This window comes from Sceloporus undulatus, chromosome 6 (genome assembly GCF_019175285.1).
Source record: "Sceloporus undulatus isolate JIND9_A2432 ecotype Alabama chromosome 6, SceUnd_v1.1, whole genome shotgun sequence".
NCBI lineage: Eukaryota > Metazoa > Chordata > Lepidosauria > Squamata > Phrynosomatidae > Sceloporus > Sceloporus undulatus.
In genome coordinates, this window is record NC_056527.1 from 152162356 (window position 1) to 152182863 (window position 20508).

The following is a 20508-nucleotide window of genomic DNA, read 5'->3' on the forward strand; positions in this document are numbered from 1 at the left end:
GTCTCCAGTCCTATTCCAATGTCCAAACCATTGCACCATGCCATAAACTCCCCGTAAGTGGCTGACCATACAGCTATGAACATCCTGAATTGGTATCAGGGGTTTCAGTGGACAAAACTTTACCAAAACAAATTACAGAAGCTTGTAGGAACAAACTTGTGTCTTCTTTAATATTACAATTACATCCATCCTACATTTTGGTAGTGCCCCCAAAGAACTGTTTTGTTTTTTAAATGGACCTTCTGTTCCTCTGGCTTTTGCTGCAAAAGACCTTGACTTACCAGATAAGAGACGCAAGAGCCATTGACTAGTGTAAGTTTTAGTGAAGAGAGAACCACAGGTTGAACAATGTAGTTTTATTGCTATTATTTTGAATCTGTCGGATGTGTGTTCTAATGATCTGCCAATGCTCACGATTACAATTTTTAAATATAAAATTTAAATTGGATTTTTAAAGTTTTACTTGAAACTTAACAAGAGGAATTCAAGATTTTGTATGGTTGTCTAAATCATACATATTTGAGTAATTATTATAAGATAGTAGATGCTCATAGTCTATTTAGTAGATAAGCCTGTGAGGCTACTGAGTTAACAAGTGTCCCTGTTGTGTCTCTCCATAGATGTCCAATAGTTTAGGACATAGATAGTTATGAAATGTGAAATGCAGGCACTGCACGATTACTATGGTGTATTAATTGGTTCTTGCACATATTAGTGAGTGCAAAAGAAAACATTTTCAGATGGTGCCAATACAACTTTCCACTTAAGGAGGTCCTCTGATCACTCCAAGGACCTTGGTTCACTATTGTGAAATGAATCTTTGAAAGAGATTGCTTGGATATTTCTCAAGCCTCTCACTCGCTTCTTGCTATTTGTGTACAAATTCCCAGCTGCTATGAACAGTGGCTTTAGACGGCTGCTATTCTGTTTTGATTCCTAGCAGCTGAGAATCTGAACAGAGACAGATGTAGCTCTCGTGACAGCACATAACAGTACTCTCGCTTTTAAAATAAATAAATAAATCAGAATTGAAAGGTGTATGGCACAAACACCCTGCACTTCTGTGCCTGAAAACTTCATTAAATTCTGACAAAAGAGGTGGGAGAGAGAAGTCACAGCATTTGTTGATTTACAGTTGATAGTCAATTGGAGGCTTGAAGGCAGATTTCTGAACTGAGATTCAGGCCTGAGTCAAACTGGGCAACAATAAATCTGCCCACGCCAAACCAAATCAAGCTGTTCTCCAAATCACATTCCAGACTGAATCACTATACAAATAGTGAATTGATAAATTTTAAAACACTTGTAGTTGAAAGAGGAGCATAAAGATGTTGGAAGGGAACCCCACCGAAGAGCATTCCTCTTATCAAAGTTTCTCCAGGTAGGATCCAGGCACAAACCCGTGTTCTCCATCAAGTTCAACAGTCCACCAGCCATCTTCTCCTGCTTCGGTGACAGTTACGATGTCACCTGCTTGAATGTCCAGTTCGTCCTCATTCTGGAAAAAGAGAGTGATGTGGTGAGATAGAATTTTGGCCAAAGATGTGTGTGTACTATGAGTAGTTGTGAACCTGACCCTGAAAGACTGAACTTATATGTATTATTTTGATCACTTGTAATAAAGACATTGGCCAATTGTTCCACAATATTAAGAATCTTCCCTTCAGCCCCAACTCATCCTCTATTTGGTGATCCTAGGAACATGTTGCCAAGATAACTTTACAAGAACATAGAAGTCATTTTCTCCAGTTTCCTACATCAGAGCAGAATCTTTCACTGTGGCTTTGGAGATATTTAACTCATAGACTATGGGAATGGGTAGAATATACTGTATGTTTCTTGTCCCCAGTAAAAATTGTAGCCTCAAATGAGACCGAACTACCACCAAACACATCCCATCATTTCTGCTTCACTATACCATGCTTCACCAAAAAAACTCAACATGGCACACATTATACAGAATGAGACAAAAACAAAAATAGTCACAAAAATCAATAGCCTTGTTGGGGCAGTTATTTTGTCTGAGTTTTTATGTTTGGTTGTTTTTTTTAAAAAGCTATACATGCAAATAGCTGAAATTGGGAGAAACGGTTTACAGCTGTTCTAGACAAGCTCTGCATGCTCTTGGATGATCAACTGTTTATTCAGTGTTAATCTCTATAGTCCTGTATTTTGGAGAGTGTTTACAACTCCATTGAGTTCTTTTGAAGGTCCCTGAAGAAGGCCTTTCTCATTGCGGTCGGAAAGCGTTGGGGTTTTTTAACACTGAATAAACAGTTGACCATCCCAAGAGCATGTGGAGCTGGTCTCCTCATTGTTTTTCTACATGCTTTTCAGTTCTCCTTTCATTACAACAAAGCTGTAAAATGTCTGCATTCCCAGTCTTATTCTGCATGGATACCACAACAAAACATTATTTTGTCGGACTAAAATATCCCATTCTGGTGCATGAGAGGAGTTGTTGTTATGTGCCTTCAAAACTTAGGGCAACCCTAAGGTGTACCCATCATGGGATTTTCTTGGCAAGATTTGTTCTGGAGAGGTGTGCGATTGCTTTCCTCTGAAGCTGAGAGCCTGTGACTTATCCAAGTGGGTTTCATGGCCGAGCTGGGAATTGAACCCTGGTCTCCAGAATCATAGTCTAATACTCAAAACAACTACACCCCACTGAATTAAAGGTATATGAAACAAATGTCAACTATAAAGTCAACATTAACTTCCAGAATGTCAACAGTCTCATGTTTTCATGTAATCTTTATATAAAGCAGACTTTGATATTCACCTGGGCTGTATAATCATAGAGCACTCTGTAGTCCTGGGGCAAAGCAGTTTCTTCTGGTTGGGCCACATGAACGGCTGCATAAACTCCATCTGGTTTCTCAGCTACGGAAACAAAAGTGTTAACCAAGAAGGATGTGATCCAAGTGTCAGGGGCAAGAGGATATGCTCCTTCCACATTCGCAGGGCCCTACAGCTGCTGGGAATATTCTCTGGCCTTCTAAGGTTGCATGCCTGGCTGCTGTAATGAGAACCATCCATCTAGCTTTGATCCTGCACCAGCTCCATTCTGCATTCATATCACGATGGACATACTTGACTTTCTGAAATTATTTTCATCGGCTCCAGCTGTTTGGGGGGGGAAAGGGGGATATGGGCAAGTATTATAATGTTTAGTTAAAATGCTGTTGTTATATGCCTTCAAGTTGTTTCTGACTTAGGGCAACCCTATGGCAAACCTATCATGGGGTTTTCTCGGCAAGATTTGTTCAGATGTGGTTTGCCACTGCCTTCTCCTGAGGCTGAGAGAGTGTGACCTGACCAAGGTCACCCGGTTGGTTTCATGCTCAACTGGGAATTGAATCCTGGTCCCAGAGTCATAGTACAACAACAACATTTTAATTAAACATTATAAATGCTAGTTAAAATGCGCCTGTCCCCAATAACCAATGCTGTTGTTGAGGTGCCCTTAGTCCCAGTTCTGGGAAAAGAGAGAGATACAAAGATACAGTAATAATACTGTCCTCCCAAAAAATAACCTAGAAAGACATTTCTAGCCCTCATGGCAGTCATACAATTGAAAGTGTATAGGCAATGCTTACTGAAATTTCAAAAGCTAGAGGTGAACCAGAGGACCAGTGATTGGAAAAGAGGATTTGGTTGTAAGGCCTTCTGTAGGTTCTTCCACATGCAATAACTAAATTATGCCAATCAATTAAAATGGTAGAAATTCTGCACAAATTTCACTCGTAGGGGAATGAATAATCCCCATTCGTGTATGGACCAATCTGGTTATTTGGATGAAATGATGCTCAGATGTAAAGGAAATGCCAGTTTGTTTTTAACAAGACATACCAGCTGGAGGCGCTGTCGGGATAATACTGTCTGTGGCATTGCGATGGTTTCCATGAAGCAATCCAGAGAATCTGTGGAACCACAAGAAACCAGGGATGAGCTACAGGTTAAAGCCCTAACTATCCAGCCCTATTCTATTGTCCCTATTCTCATGAGCTTTGTTGTTTTAATGTACCATTTCTTCAACAATATGATAAGGTGTGGCATCACCGGATACCAGTCAAGGGCCATATCCCAGCAGGAGGCACATTGCTGATCTCCATCACAACCTGGGTTTTCTCCTCTGAGGAAATCAAAAGACCTCTAGATGTTTGGGACTGCAAGTTTCTATGATTCTAAGTTCCAAAAGCCCTAGCCAGCATAGCCAATGGCGAAGAATGCTGGGAGTTGCAGCCTAACAACATCTGGAGGGCCACAGGATTCCCTGCTCTCCAATTTAACAGTTCCCCCAGCATCCTATTCCTCCAAGTAGCAAAAGGCCCAGAACATGGACACATAGCCCAAAAAACCCACAAAAAACTATGTCTAAAGTCTCTCAACAAAAATGATAGTGGTTTGATACCGCTTGAATTACCAAGGCTGCATCATATGAAACCCTGGAATTTGTAGTCATCCCCACTTGGCCTCAATAGACAAGGGTAAAACAATAGGAGATAAGTCACAACAGCAAAAGAGTTGTAGGGTTGCCAGATAAAATAAGAGACAACGCTTCTGTTCCTTTAATCATTGTGTTTTGTGCCTTATTTGTTTTTGACATAGGACGACCCTATCATGGGGTTTTCTTGTAAGTTTCTTCATAGAAGGTTTGCCATTGCCTTCCCTTGAAAAGGCGGAGAGAGTGTGACTGGGCCAAGGACACCCAATGGGTTTCCATGGCCAAGCCAGGATTCAAACCCTAGTCTCCCAGGATCCTAGTCCAACACTCAAACCACTACGCCATACTGGTTCTCTACTGGTTGTATGGAACAGTAGTTTCCAAACTTTGGTCCTTCAGATATTTAGGACTTCAGCTCCCCAAAATCCTGACTACTGACCAAGCTGTCTGCAGCTGCTGGGAGTTGAAGTCCAAAATAATTGGCTGAGTAAAGTTTGGGAATCGCTGCACTAAAGGGAACAGGAGCCCTGTCCTTTATTTCATTTTGCAAACCTAGCAAAGAGGGAATCCACACTAGGAATCTTCCCCCTTAAAGCAGACCTCACACACCTCTTTGGGTCATTGCCCACTAAAGTCCCCAATAATAGTTGGTTTTTACCTCTTCATCATTCCATATGTCTGGATGGGACTGTTGCAGGTTTTAGCAGGCACTACTCTGTCGTAATAGTTCTCGTAACCAATTGCCGCTGCATTGGGAACAAGTATAGGACATAAACACAGCCTGATATAACTACTGTATACAGAATCATTGCAAATCCAGAATCCTTACAAATTCTTTCATGGTTTATTAAAGTCCCACATTGACTCTGTGCTTAGGATACCATTTTAAAATAATACAAGCATGATTGATTCCAGAACAGAAAGATAATGAACTTTCTTGAACTAATTGACTAATGGTCTCAGTGGGAAAGGATGGAATATAAATACAGTCGGCTCTCCATATCCACAGTTTCTTTATCCATGGATTCAAGCATCCATGGCTTGAAGATAGTCCAAAAAGATATACATTCCAAATGGCAAGTCTATTTTATATAAGGGACACCATTTTACTATGCCACTTTTTTTAATGGGACTTGAGCATCCATGGATTTTAGTATCCACTGAGGGTCCTGGAACGAACTCCAACGAATTAACAAGGATCCATTGTAAAGGTGCAATATGAGGTTGGGGGGAACTCTAAGGGAAACTGAGGCAATTTGCTTTTGCCAAAGCTTACTGGGAAGGGCAAAATCCAGACCTCTTTTCATGCTGAATTAATAGATTAAATGGAACTGTTCCTGATAAATCAGTTGCAGGTCTGTTCCTCAGTATGGAATATGGAGATGAATATCTGCAACCCAAGAAAAGGAACTTTGTGCTTGCTTACTTGGAGGCTCTGTCCCTGTCATCCTGTTCTGAACAAAGCAATCCATATCTGAGTCTATATTGCAGTTCTCCAGGCTCAGTCGAACCTCTTCATATAGCTACAAGAACAAGAAGATGTTAAGGTTTTCTGGTTTTGACACTAGTCAACTTAGCTCATCCATGGATGAAGGTTTTTGAGAGCAAAGTTGTCAGCATGAGTAGGACAACTTAGAGTACGACATCTGCCTTCTGGTACTGCGGCACTCTCTGCAGGTAAACCAGGAGTCTTGGGAACTGGAGATCCTGGGAAAGGCCCAGTCCACCCACCCAGATATGTCAAGGAGGGCAGCTGGGAAATGGACAGTCTCTTTAGGTGCCCCAGGCCACTAGCCATCAGTGGTGAGTAGACCATAGACTTCCTGTTCTATAGTGTCCCAATCTATTTCTGAAGAATCATTGGCTTTGTGACTCTGAGTCCATGGGTGACTCCAGCCCTAGTGGCGCCACTGTCTCAGTGGAACTGGTCGGCATGCCCTTACCTCATCATCCCTCACGCACTGCATGGACAACTGATTGCAATGGACCCACAAGGAGTTCCTCAGGATGGTAATCCGATCACACTCTTGGAGTTGAAAAGCCTGTGTCCATGGAAGATGAGGAAAGAATCAGATTTCCCAACAGTCAAGGATGCTTTCCCAACACATTGTGCAAATGGCCAAATGAACATGGTGGGGGGGGGGAGCATTGATCTCACTGAGTCAGGTAAGCTGTGATTTATAGGGAGTGTTTCTTAGATGGTCTAGTGTCAATCATAGAATCATAGGCCTGTTACAGACAGGCAAAATAAAGCTGCTTCGAGTCACAGTGGAGGTATGGTATTTCAATGATGCGTGCGTCCTAAGAGTCCAGAAGTCGCACCTAAGGACTGGAGCGTGGCTTTGGTGTGGCTTCTGGACTCTTAGGACGCACGCATCATTGAAACACCATACCTCCACTGTGACTCGAAGCAGCTTTATTTTGGCTGTCTGTAACAGGCCATAGCGTTGGAAGAGACCCCAAGGGCCACCCAGTCCAACCCCATTCTGCCATGCAGGAAATCTCAATCAAAGCATCCCTGACAGATGGCCATCCAGCCTCTGTTTAAAGGCCTCCAAGGAAGGAGACTCCACCACTCTCCAAGACTATATATTCCACTATCAAACACCTCTTACTGTCAGGAAGTTCCTCTTAATGTTGAGGTGGATTCTCATTTCCTGGAGCTTGCATCCATTGCTTTTGGTCGTATTCTCTGGAGCAGCAGAAAACAAGTTTGCTCCCTCCTCAATGTAATGCCCTTCAAATACTTAAACAAGGCTATCAAATCACCTCTTAACCTTCTCTTCTCCAGGCTAAACGTCCCCAGCTCCCTAAGTCGTTCCTCATAGGACACGATTTTCAGGCCCGTCACCATTTTAGTCACCCTCTGGCCATGCTCCAGTTTCTCAACATCCTTTTTGAATTGTGGTGCCCAGAACGTGACACAGTATTATTCCAGGTGAGAGGACTAGCACTAACCCATGGACCACCACCTTGAGTAGCACTAGATCATGTGTGAGTATGTTGTGCCCTCAATGCTGCTGAACTACAACTTCCATTGGCCTTGGTCAGCACAATCAAAAGTGAGGGGTGATGGGAATTGTGGTCAACAACACTGGAGTGCCACAAGTTGTCCATCGTTGCTATAGATCTGGGTAGATACTGCTCAGCCCTCCAGATGTCATTGGACTGCCACTTCTAGCATTCCTCATCATTGGTCATGCTGGGACTTGTGGTACAACATCAACTGGAAGGTTTTCATTCAAAGAACCTAATGAAAATGCCTTACACAAGATGACTACTTACCTCACAAGTGCCGATATGCTCCTGCTCCCAAATAACTCTTGCCTGATCCAACAGCTCTATGTTCTGCTTGTACACTCTTTCTGCATGAAGAAATATGCAAATGGAAGAGGTTCACCCATGGACTATGAATTAGTATTCTCACATTACTATTATGAATACTGCATTTGTATATCAAGGTATCACAGGTGGAAAAGATCCAGAGGGGTAGCTATCTTAGGTTGCTGCCACACTGCAGAAATAAAACAGTCTGACGCCACTTTAACTTCCATGGCTCAGTGTGATGAAACTTTGTAGTTTGTAGTTTGTTGTGGCACCAGAGCTCTCTGGCATGGCAGGCTAAATATGTCGCAAAACTTCCCAGGGGACAGTCATAAAAGTGTGTCTTTTGTCACACTGGAAAAATTCATTGATTAGTACCATCTCTCTTAGGAAGGAGAATAAAAATGCTACAACAGCATGCAAAGAAGCAAGAAAAAGCCACTATTCTCTCCCTCTGTTTTGGCTTTCTTTTCTCATGCAATAAAGGGACGCTGAATCCTACAGAGCCCTAACATTTGTAGTTTGGGTGAAGCACTAGACACCTTTGGCAGAGGTGTACCTCACCAGACTACAAATCCCAGAATTCCATATGATGGAACCAGGACAGTTAAATTGGTATCAATGTGCTATACCACCAGGGCACAAAATAACAACAGGTGCAGACTGCATAGCTTTTAACAACTAGCCAGAATTACTTTTGGATCTTTCTGTCCCCTCAACACCATGTGCCCAGTCTTATGAGGAGAAGTTGAAAGCTCACCCTCTTTTTAAATGATATATTAAGTGCTACAATAAAGATATCACCCAAACTCATTTTTATTTGGAACGCGGCTTCAATAGATCTCCATTTCATTGACATTTCAAATAGTACCTGCTTCGTTTGCGGCTTCTTTGCATTGCTTTGCTTTGGTCTGGCTCTGAAATGTAAAACAAAAATACAGTATTGGTATGGCCCTATAGAAACATTAATGCTCATTTGCAGGAGCATTGCCTAAACTTCACAAGTCTAATTGGTTAATCCCAAGATATTTTCTACAGATGTCCCATTCACCTATTATGTAAATATGTTGGACCAATATACAAAGTGCAAACTTAGAATTCATACCCTTCAATGGTCCCAATTTGGCAAGGACAATCCAGATTAATCCTTTGCTGTCCCACTTTTTCAGCTGCTTTTAAAATGTCCCAGTTCCTCTCTCCTCCATCCATTTTCCCCCTTTGTCCTCAGCATACATCCATTGCTGCAAACAGAGTTCCAAATGCAAAAGGAGTTTGCACTCCATTAACTTAGCAAGGGAAAAAAGGAGAGGAGGAATTTTGCCCTTCCCAGTAGGTTCAGGCAAAAGCAAACTGCTGCATCCTCTCCTCCCTTGTTTGTTCTTCCTCCTCTTGACCACACTCTGGTGTTGTTTGGCCACATCTGTCCTGGTTTTCAACTGAAATGTTGGAGGCTACGGGAATCAAATTGCCCACCAAATTACAAAGTACTATCGGTTAACCAGTGTACATTTTGTGTTCAGCTTTAGTTGTCCCATTTTTTAAAAATGGAGATATTAGGATACCTTTTCTGTTTGCTTCTGGTTTCCTGCGGCATTAATCCTTTCAAAGGCCAGTTCGGCCTCGTCTGCCTCTTTGCATTTCTGTTCGTAACTCTTCTTGGACTGCAAGTGGAGACATTAAAAACACAATAAAGGAGGCCAATAAAAGAAAGGAGGAAAGCGCTGGCTGCATTGCAAGCAGACGCTCTCCAAAGGGGAAAAGCAAAGACATGTTTGAATGCATTTATCACAAATGCAAAGCGCATTTCAGCTTGCTTCTATGGTTACTTATCAGCTGGGATGATTCAGTCAGCATACTAAAGAACTCTGTAAAACACAGACAGTTCTAACCCAAATGGCACACAAAGTATTCCACCCACCCATACTCTTGGCTATCTCTGGCAGTGGATTCTGGGACACAGAGTGAGATGGGCAATAGAGTTGTCCTATGGTGCCTAAACTACTCTGCTGCTCTCACTGTGGACTTTATCACACAGGGAAAATCAGGGTTTAAACAGTCATTGTCCCAGGAAAGTTGTGCGATCATGGTGAATATTTTCACACGACGTCGCAATTAAAGACTTATTTTGGGAATAACCAGTAACAAATCCATTCATGGGGAAATCCTGTGAATGATTTGTTGCTGGTTATTCCCAGGATAAATCCTCTCTAATCACAATGTGTATGAAAATCTTCCCACGATTGCGTGACTTTCCAGGGATAGTGACAGTTTAAACCCCCGATAAACTGATAAATTGTGATGAAGGATACTTCCAACTTTGCAGCAAGATTCAACCAGTTGGGGCTGCATCCACACTGCAGAAATAATCTTGGCTGGCACCACTTTCATTGCCCTGGCTTGATGCTATGGAATTCTGGGAATTGTAGTTTTGTGAGACGTTTAAGCCTTCTCTGAACCAGTCCAACTTCATTCTTACATGTAAAAAAGACACAATCCAATCCCACTCTGGGACATATGGCCATCCAGTCTCTGTTTAAAAACCTCCAAAGAAGAAGATAGCAGCAGAAAACAAGCTTGCTCCCTCCTCAACATGTCATCCCTTCAAATACTTAAACAGGGCTATCATATCACCGCTTAACCTTCTTTTCTCTAAACTAAACATACCCAGCTCCCTAAGTCGGTCCACACAGGGCATGGTTTCTTACCTCCATGGTCTTCTTATACATTGAAAGCTTGTTCTTGTGCACCCGCTCCATTGTGCTCTCATACTGCAGGAAACACACAGAATTTATGTCCAAATTTTGTTGTGGCAGAACTAGAAAAACAGTCCTTCAAATATTTATGTCGCACACTTCTAGGTCAACTACTTCGCAGTACTGCCTTCGTTCCGGAGATATATCAAAATGTCATCTCATGCTTCAATAAAACCTGATCGCCAGGGAAATGCGGGGATGAGCAAATAATTAAACTGGAATATTGTTAGTAGTACATAATTCTTGTGGGATTATGCTAACACAACTGCCTGAAGTGCAACATTTCTTTACATGTGCAAGAAGCACAACAACAGCAAAGGTAATGGGAAAGTAAAGACCAGGTCTCTTCATTCTATATACTTATGTCTTTTAAGTTGTATACTTATGCTTATACTTATATTTCAAGCCATTACTCACTACATGTTTATTTTCCCTTATCCAGAATTCCCAAATCCAAAATATTCCCAAATCCAAAATTGTCCATATGGGTGGCTGCGATAGGGGCACTTTTGCGTTCTGATGATTTGGCATTCACAAACTTTGTTTTGTGCATAAAACTATTAAAAATACTGTGTACAGAATTATGTTCAGGCCCTGGGTATAAGTGTATACAAAACATAAATGAAGTTATATTTAGACTTGGGTCCCACCTCTGAGATATCATATTACATTTATGCAAATAGTCCAAAAATCCAAAAAAACTCTGAATTCCAAAACACTTCTGGTCCCATGCATTTCGGAGAAGGGAGACTCAATATGTGCCACTATTTCCATTTATTATGGAATAATATTTATTATCGCCTCACCTTTTTCCTCTGTTCCTTCTGCCTTTCCCTGAATTCCTCAAGGGCCTTCAGCTCATCCTTGAGCATTGCTGCCAGCTGGATGTGAGAGTGCCCAACACTTTCCATTTCTGCGGAGAATCAGAATGCGAAGTTGGTTGGTATAAATCTTTCATGGAGGAACAGAGCAAAAGCCATCTTTGCAGGTGACTTTGCTTCCACAACCGCAGTTGTGAAATATAGTTATAGCAAGGAAGAGAGCCTTTGCTGAGACAACGTTGAAAATAAGGTAGCATCCTCCTCTGGGATCTTTTCAAAGTACAGTACAACAACACCATGGCTCCATCCTATGGAGACCTGAGATGGCCAGGATAGAGGGCAGGATGACCGCATGTCTTCCTTTTCCAGGACATATCCTACATTTCAACCTTCAGAATTCCAAAGTGTCCTCCATTTTGAGCATGACTCAGAAGCATGGCTTTACGTTTCCATTACTGTTTTTAGTTTTTACGGTTGGCCCTGTTCCAATACGTCTCGGCATTAAAAAGAAGCCTCCTCGTGGGTTGGAATTAAATGTTGCAGGTAGTATAAAGTTGCCAGATAAAATAAGGGACAAGGCTCCTGTCCTTTTAAAGGTTGTGTAGCCTTCCACATTGGGAGCATGAAATATTCTCATGTACTGTATTCTTTGCCTAAGGTCAAAGGGGCGGCATCCAGACTGCAGAAATAATCCAGTTTGGCGCCACTTTTAACTGCCATGGCTGAATGCTATGGAATTCTGCAGAGATTGTAGTTTGTTGGGACACCAGAGCAGAGCCGTGGGAATGAAAGTGGTGTCAAACCGGATTATTTCTGCAGTCCAGATGGGCCCCCGGTGGGTTTCCATGGATTTGAACCCTGATTTCCAAAGTCGTAGTCCAACATTCAAACCACTAAAGCACACTGGCTCTCATACAAATATAGATATAAATTAGATAGATAGTGAGAGAGAGAGAGAGAGAGAGAGATGACAGACAGACAGACAGACAGACAATAGATAGATAGATAAATAAAATAAATAAATAAATAAATTTTATTTATACCCCGCCCTTCCATGGAAATGATCAGATAGATAGATAGATAGATAGATAGATAGATTATAACCTGCCCTTATATAAATTACTTTCAGGGTAATAAAAGAACCCAAAGGAAGTATGCCGATAGACTCACGTTGTTTTAGGATTTCAAACGAAGCCTTCAGAGTGCTGAGGAAGAAGAAGAAAAATATTGTCATTTTTGTGGAAATTCACTTATTGATAGAGAACAGTTCAGACTCACGGTTTTCATCATCCAGAATGATGACAAGGACAGTCGTTTTAACCAAACCGAAGGCTTAGATTTTCACATTAAAACCACCGCGACCTAGACATCTCTTGTGGACCAACCCACAAAGGAAAAAGAATGTACTTTCCCTCCTTCCTTTGAACAGTCAACATCTCCAGAAAGCTGTGTGTGAAACTGATCACAAAATACAACAACTAGACTTTTGATCTAGCCACTATGAGAAGGTTAGTGGGAGCGATAATGTCTAAAATCCCCGACAGACCATGCTCACTGTGAATTGCAGTCCACAAATTTGGGGGACTGTGACCTTCTCACCATGATGACTCTCCAAAAAATATTTCCAAAATGTTGAAACTGATCCTAAAAGTCAAATCATAATGCTTTTTTACTGTAATTTGTATGTTATTGCTGCTAATAACATCATCATCATCATCATCATCATCATTATTATTATTATTAGCTGTGTTCATAAAATCTAGTTGCATTTTCCCAGGAAAACTTGGCAAATGTTTAGCAAAGCAGTGAACCAAAGACTCCTTTGTTTGTCCCTTTTTCTCTTATCAAACTTCATTTACATTTACCAACAAACAGCCCCTATCTTGCTTGTTTACTGTTGTTGTTGTGTGCCTTCATGTCATTTCCAATTTATGGGGACCCTAAGACAACCCTATCCTGGGGTTTTCTTGGCAAGGTTTGTTGAGAGGAGGTTTGCCATTGCCTTCCCCAAAGCTGAGAGAGTGTGACTTGCTTAAGGTCACCGATTGGGTTTCATGGCCGAGCGAGGATTCGAACCCTGGTCTTCAGAGTCATAGTCCAACACTGAAACCACTGTGCCACGCTGGCTCTCATTTTGTACATTTCCAGCAATTTTCCAAGACTTAGTGCTGATGTAAAGTTACAAAAACAACTACTCTAATTTATTGACTGCCTTTTTAATGCCTACAAAGAAAATTGTGCTAATTACTGTTTCAGAATTAATATAGTTTGGTCCTCTCCAAATTATTATGTTTACTTGCCGCCCTCTTGTGGCATATATTCCAGCTTTCAGTTCTTAAAGACTTTTGAAAGGATTCTCCGCATTTATACCTTCGCATCTCAGGATTGCCTGAATACCCTAAAAGCACCAGATACTGTCTCTTCTTGGAAGCTAAGCAGAGGTAACCCTGGTTAGTAGCTAGATGAGAGACCACCAATGAATACTGGATGCCATAAGCTATATTTCAGAGGAAGGAACTGGCAAAACCTTTAAAATCCATGGAGCTGCCAAGCCCTGCAAGTCATTCCTGGACATGCACAAAAAGGGTCAAGACTTCAAGTGTTAGTATCAAGTTTGGTCAACATCTATCCACAAAGATATCTTTATGGAACTGGTAATAGAACAATCTCTGGCCCAGAAAGGTCTTTCCATCATCTGCTACACAATCCCTGGTGATCTAGGTGCTTTATATGCAAAGCGTGAGCTCTGCTACTGAACCAAGCTTCCCATTTCTTGGCCCAGGGACCTCCTTTTTCAAATTCCAGCTGACATACTACCAATGGCATCAATAGGAATGTACAGGGAAACAGTCCACACAGATTATGGCATTGACATAAAATGTAACTGCTTTCCAATGGGATGCAAGCTGGGAGTTTGTCGTTTGGGAAAAGCAGCTTACAAAGCACGCCTGGGATCCAGGATGCAAACAAGTTGCAGTCGCTCTGTGGCGGCTGCAGCGGCGACTTGTGTGCGATAATACCCAGTAGCAACACGCAACCTGACTAATACCCAGTACTGTAGCAACGTGCAACCCATTGGGGAGCAGTTGGGTTTTATGTCAATGTGATAATTTCCTATGAAGCAGTATAGAAATGTAAGTGCTATTACATAGGGAAGTGGTAGCTTAGTTGTTAAGACGCCGATTCTGACTATTATAAGATCAAAAGGTTGGCAGTTCGAGGTCCAAGTGCTGCATGATGGGGTGAGCTCTTATCACTAGTCCCAGCTTCTGCCAACCTGGCAGTTCGAAAGCATGCAAATGCAAGTAGGTAAATAGGTACCAATTCAGAAGCTCTTCGATTTAGTAACAGATATGAGCATCACCCCCTACATTTGGCTATGACTAGACATTCATGCATCGTAGCAAGTCTACCAAAGTTCATGCTACTAACTTCTTTCTTTCAGTTAGTCTCAAAGGTGCTGCAAGATCTCTCTACATACATTTGGACATTACATTACTTTATATAAATGCATCTGAGGAAATAGACTGAAGCTTAGGAAAGCTCATGCTGCCAACTTCTTTCTTTCAGTTAGTCTCAAAGGTGCTGCAAGATCTCTCTCCATACTCATACATACTCATCATTCAACAACCAACTTTACAGCTTCTCTGGGAGGGAAGAAAATAATGGTACAAATATGCCCTAATTTGGTCCTAAAATAAAGACTTAATATATTTTTTCCAAAGGAAAATGTCATTTGCATTGATGACCTTAAACTCGATTGTTAAAGTGACTTGAAGAGTGTTTTCATTTTATTCCTTTGAATAGAGGAAGATAGAAACTGAATTAGATACGGCCAACAGGAAAACCACACAGTACACTTTCCTTACACTTTAGCAAACTAAACATAACACCTACGTTGGATTTGATAGCAGAAGCACCTATTCTGTCTGTTTGATGTGTGTAAATGTACATTTGTGTCTATAAAAATAAATACATATATAGTTTATCTGCACCATAAATAAGAGCAACACTCTAGATCTGTGCAAGCAAAACTTGCACAGATATAATGAGCAGCCAGGAGAGACAATAATTTTCTACTTTAAGAGATCTGCGACTTTATGAGTGTCGGTTTCACAGTCAGGGGCTCTGAACGGAGAAGAGGGAGATAAATGAAACAGAACAACAAAAGGCATTGGCTGCTTTGAATTTTAAAAAGTGACATTTGAAGACGGTTCGGCTCATGACCGTTTTCCTGTGTGGATGACACTTCTGTATAGGAAAAAAAGAAGCATGTAAACCAAAATGTGCTGCAAACACTGTGAGTTCCTGGCCGCATTCAGCCATGGAAACTCACTAGGTGGCCTTGGGCAAGTTACTCTCTGCCAGCCTTAGAGGAAGGCAATGGAAAAACCCCTCTGAATAAGTCTTGACAAGCCAATGATAGATTCGGCGTAAGTCAGAATAAATGTGAAAACACATAAGAAATGACAGGTTTTTCTTGACCGATGGCCAATACAACAAAGGGCCACAGAATGGAGCGCAGTTGCCTCACTGCCAACTTGATGCCACCCATCACCTCTGTCCCATTATGGATGCCATGCTGTTAGTGACTTCTGCATACAGTTCTGGGGAAAGAGTGGGATACAAATAAATATGATGATGATGATGATGATGATGATGATGATGATGATGATGATACATAAGGTGTGCTACACATGCAGGATGTGTACTACATATGTGTATGACACTATACTACTAGCAGAAAACCTCATGGACCTGAAACAATTACTAAAGAAGGCCAAAGAAGAAAGCGCAAGGTCCGACTTAAAGCTGAACATCAGGAAAGCAAAAATAATGACCACAGCGGACCTACATACTTTCAATATAGCAATGAGGGAAATGAAATAGTTAAAGGACTTCCCATACCTTGGATCAAACATCGATCGGGAAGGAGATTGCATTTAAGAAATCAGAAGAAGAGTAGGAATGGGAAAGGAACTGGACAAGATAGATCTTAAATTTATTGAAATTTTATTTATATACTGCCATTCCTATGATCACGGCGGTTTACAAAACAAAATGTATGGGAGGAGCCTCTGTCAACAGGCTAGCCCCTGATGGTACTGGGCCAGCCTTCTCTCTCCCTCAGAGGCCGAACGATGACAGTTAGGGAGGGAGGAGCCTCTTTCTTCAAAGATACAGAGCAAAGATACACAACTGAGCGCTGAAGTTAGAATCGTCCAAGCTATGGCATTCCCCATTACCATGCGCAGATGTGAAAACTGGATATTGAAGGAAGCAGATAGGAAGAAAATAAACTCATTTGAGATGTGGTGCTGGAGAAGAGTGCTGAGAATACCATGGACAGCCAAAAAGACAAACCAATGGACCCTTGAACAGATCAAGACTGAACTGGAAGCCAGGATGACTAAATTGAGGCCATTGTACTGTACTTTGCCCACATCATGAGAAGCCATGACTCACAAGAAAAGGCAGTAATGCTGGGAAAGGTAGAAGGCAGCAGAAAGAGAGGAAGACTGCAAGCCAGATGGTTGGACGCAATGAGGGAGGTCATGGGTGTGAATTTACGCGTCGGGATTTACTCAAAGGCGGTTAATGCCAAACAAATATTATTTGTTGGAATTGTTTAATTGTTTTTAAAACTTGTATTTTGCATGTTTTATAGCATTTTAACTTGGACTGTTTTAGATTTGTAAGCTGCCTAGAGTCCCTGTACTGGGAGGAAGGCAGGATATAAATAATAATGATAATAATAATAATAATAATAATAATAATCATCATCATCATCACATGCAGGATGAATTTTGCACCACAGTGCAACAGATATCTTCTGCTGACAGAAGCAAAACTGCGCAGAGAGGAATGTTGTGGCATTGAAGCTAAGCCCAGACCTGTGAGGTTGCGCATTGCGGTCGCACATTGCACAATGCCATTCAAACACTGATATATGTTTTAGTTGTAATTTGCTCAAGTGCATTTGTAGGAAGGAAGGTGAGATAGAAATAAATAAATAAATACATACATGGTAAGGCAAGATATTTCTTTCTTTCTTTATTGAGAGGCAGCATGGTGTAGTGGTTTTGAGCATTGGATTATGACTCTGGAGGCCAGGGTTCGAATCGAGTTTCTAACCCTAGCCTTAAAAGAGCTACCCAAGGTGCTGAACGCTAACATCAAAATAGGGATGGATCTACATGTAGAAATGATGCAGTTTGACTCTGCTTTAACTGTCGTGCCTCCATCTTACAGAATCCTGAGATCTATGGTTTTGTGAGACACTCGCACTCTTTGGCAGGAAAGGCACAAGCCCTTGTAAAACTACAGATCCCAGGATTCCATAGGATGGAGCTATAAAACTGTGCCAAACCAGGATGCAGCCTTAGTGCTTTCAAACTGCATTATTTCCACAGTGTAGATGCATCCTGAGGTTCCACACCTTGGATATCTCCTTCCAAGTTCAGACTTTAAACCTGGACCGAATTCTCCAGACTGTATTCTCCATGCTATTTCTCACCAGAGCATCCGCCATGCAGAAGCTTTATGATTTTGCCAGTGCAAGCAAGGAAAATAGCATGCAAATCCTTCTGTATTTGAACCACAGGAAGCTGGCAAATGTAAAATTGCAGCGAAGAGAGTGCGTTTCTAGCAACACACTGGGGATTGTTTGTTTCCCATTGCCCAGGGAAACGCCAACTTCTCTTTAGAGGTTTGGCCACTAGCAGGAACTTGAATTGCTCTTATCTCCAAACTGGCTCTGCTTTTTAGCCTTCTCACTTCCACAAAGAGTGGCATCATGGCAGTGCCTGCTTTCTTGCTTCTACCTCCAACTCTCTGCACATTTAAAAATGCATTTTTAAAGAGCTCGCTTCCGGAGCAGAAAGGTGCCACTTTTATAACTGCTGTTTTCAAAACATGTGAAAGAGTTCTCAGCTGGGTCTCTTGCATTAAGCCCATCGGACAGGAATAAGCCTTATATTCCATGCAAATAATAATAATAAAAAACCCAACAACCCATATCCCCAGTCTGTAAACCAGCCTGAGCCTCATTCCCACTTACAGATAAATCGGTGTGTGATCTGAATCGATGGATCGATTCGTCATAGGATCGTGGTTTACACTACACTTGCCCTGATCGCATTTTCTGACATCAAAATAACCCATTTGTGGTTCACATTCATGAATGAATTGACTCAAAATGATTCGGTTCCAGCCGGCCGATAGGGAAATTTGAATTAATTCTGATCTGCTTGTGGTTCACACTTGCGCAGAATCAATTTATTGAAAAAGAAGAGGAAAAAATCAGCAAAAAGACATGGGTTAAATGGGTCTGGAGCAATTTGGATTAAGTGAGAACCAGGGTCGTTTGAATCAGTTTGAACTGAATTGTGATCTGGTTTAAAAGGTAGTGGGAATGAGGCCCAAAAGTCCTTTCCCATGCAAAGCTTTGTATGGCAGCAAACCACAGTTCATTTCAATGCAACACCATCCACCTTTGGGAGGATCTAATAAACAGGATCTTTAAGCAACTTACACTATAGTAAGCGATCTCTTTGGGCAATTCATAGAATCATAGAGATGGAAGAGACTCCAAGGGCCATCCGTTCCAACCCCATTCTGCCATGCAGGAAAACACAACCGAAGTACTCCATGTCACAGATGGAGACCCAGCCTCTCTTTAAAAACCTCTAAAGAAGGAGACTCCACCACTCTATGAAGCAGTGTCTTCCACTGTTGAACAGCTCTTACTCTCAGGAAGTTCTTCCTAATGTTGAGGTGGAATCTCTTTTCTGGTTGCAAAGGTTCAGATTCTTTCCTGAGCATACAACCTTTTAAGTGAGGCAGCCATATGCGCAGCCATTCTTGTGTTTCTGGAGAGCATGGAGTGCACATATGTATGGATCAGCAGAGACATGACCTGCTGTTTTCCTATACTTGGATACACTGCACGGACATTATCTGTGGGGAAGTCCTGAGGACTTCTGGAAGGTCCTGAGATGCCTACTGCAGCATGTCCAGCTCTCACTTCCACAGATCTGGGAATGGTTGTATAGGGGAGGGTTGGGCCACTTAAAAAGGTAGATTTTGTGGGTTAAACACTGGGAGATGTAGCTATAACAATGCAGGTACGGACCAAACATACATCTCCCCTTGTAGGATATCAGCCAACATCAAGAAAAAAGGGTGAGTCTCCCTTATCTGGAATTACGAAATCCAAACTGCTCCAAAAATCAAAATAGTTTTTTGTGGGGTTTTTGGGCTATGTGGCCACGTTCTGGATGGACTTATTCCTGATGCTTCACCTTTAGGAATAAATTCTTCCAGAACACAGCCACATAGCCCGAAAAACCCACAAAAAAACGTGGAGGCTGGCGATGAAATCCTTTGACTTCACATTGAAAATCAAAATGTTTTTCACGGGTGGCTGAGATAGTGACACCTTTGTTTTCTGATGGTTCACTGTACACAAACTTTGATGGTTCCAAACATTTCAGATAAGCGAGGCTCAACCTGTAACTATAGAAAACTCCAGATAGTTCTGCTCCCAGGTCTTGTATTAAAGGTGCACCCTATAATCTAATATAAAGAGGCCCCATATTAATTTGCAGGAATTTTAAACAAGCTCATCAGACAGAATCAGATGGGTGCATTTTCCGCATAAGAAAACTCCAAGATAAAGCCATGGCAGGAGTCACTGCTTAGCTCAAGGCCCTGTTCTGTTGCTTACTGTAATTAATAATCCAGCCTTTGCAGGAATCAGTCTTGCATCAAATAGGAAATGCACTAGCTGGGCTTCTATCCTTCCTTCCCCCCCACACATCTGCAACTATGATTCTCTATTCTATATAAAGTATGAAGACACAGGAAGTTTATAGAAACCATCCTTGTTCTTCCCACTCGCATGAGTCAGAATTTCTGTCACTTACTGTGCTTTGCATTTTGATTGCATTTCCTAAAGAGTTCCTGCACAGGGTTGAAATACACAGTTGGGTGTCTTCCTTTCGGTATAAGCCAAATGTGATGGGATTCTATGCTAAGTGACCCTACTGTAGCTATTAAAGACGTAGCCATGTTAATCTGGAAAATCAGTATGCAAAGGGATTATTTGGCACCTTGGAGACTAACTGAGGCCCAAAACACACTGCAGAGATAATCCAGTTTG

The 20508-nt window shown here is 41.7% G+C and overlaps 1 protein-coding gene across 3 annotated transcripts in view; it reads right to left on the reverse strand.

The window, feature by feature from the left end:
• Positions 1 to 341: 341 nt before the first annotated feature.
• Positions 342 to 20508, reverse strand: part of PSTPIP1 (proline-serine-threonine phosphatase interacting protein 1) — a 30212-nt gene continuing 10045 nt past the window's right edge. For 2 of the 3 annotated variants that reach the window (XM_042470989.1, XM_042470991.1), the window contains 12 exons: positions 12516 to 12550; positions 11331 to 11437; positions 10477 to 10539; positions 9334 to 9432; positions 8643 to 8688; positions 7733 to 7812; positions 6391 to 6489; positions 5874 to 5970; positions 5106 to 5193; positions 3853 to 3923; positions 2783 to 2883; positions 342 to 1498 (listed from right to left, as the gene is read on the reverse strand). In XM_042470989.1, coding sequence (XP_042326923.1) covers positions 1367 to 1498; positions 2783 to 2883; positions 3853 to 3923; positions 5106 to 5193; positions 5874 to 5970; positions 6391 to 6489; positions 7733 to 7812; positions 8643 to 8688; positions 9334 to 9432; positions 10477 to 10539; positions 11331 to 11437; positions 12516 to 12550 — 1018 coding nt within the window. In that variant the 3' untranslated portion in view covers positions 342 to 1366. Of the gene's footprint in view, positions 1499 to 2782; positions 2884 to 3852; positions 3924 to 5105; positions 5194 to 5873; positions 5971 to 6390; positions 6490 to 7732; positions 7813 to 8642; positions 8689 to 9333; positions 9433 to 10476; positions 10540 to 11330; positions 11438 to 12515; positions 12551 to 20272; positions 20403 to 20508 lie in introns of those variants that run through there. The other variant, XM_042470990.1, reaches the window with a different exon arrangement.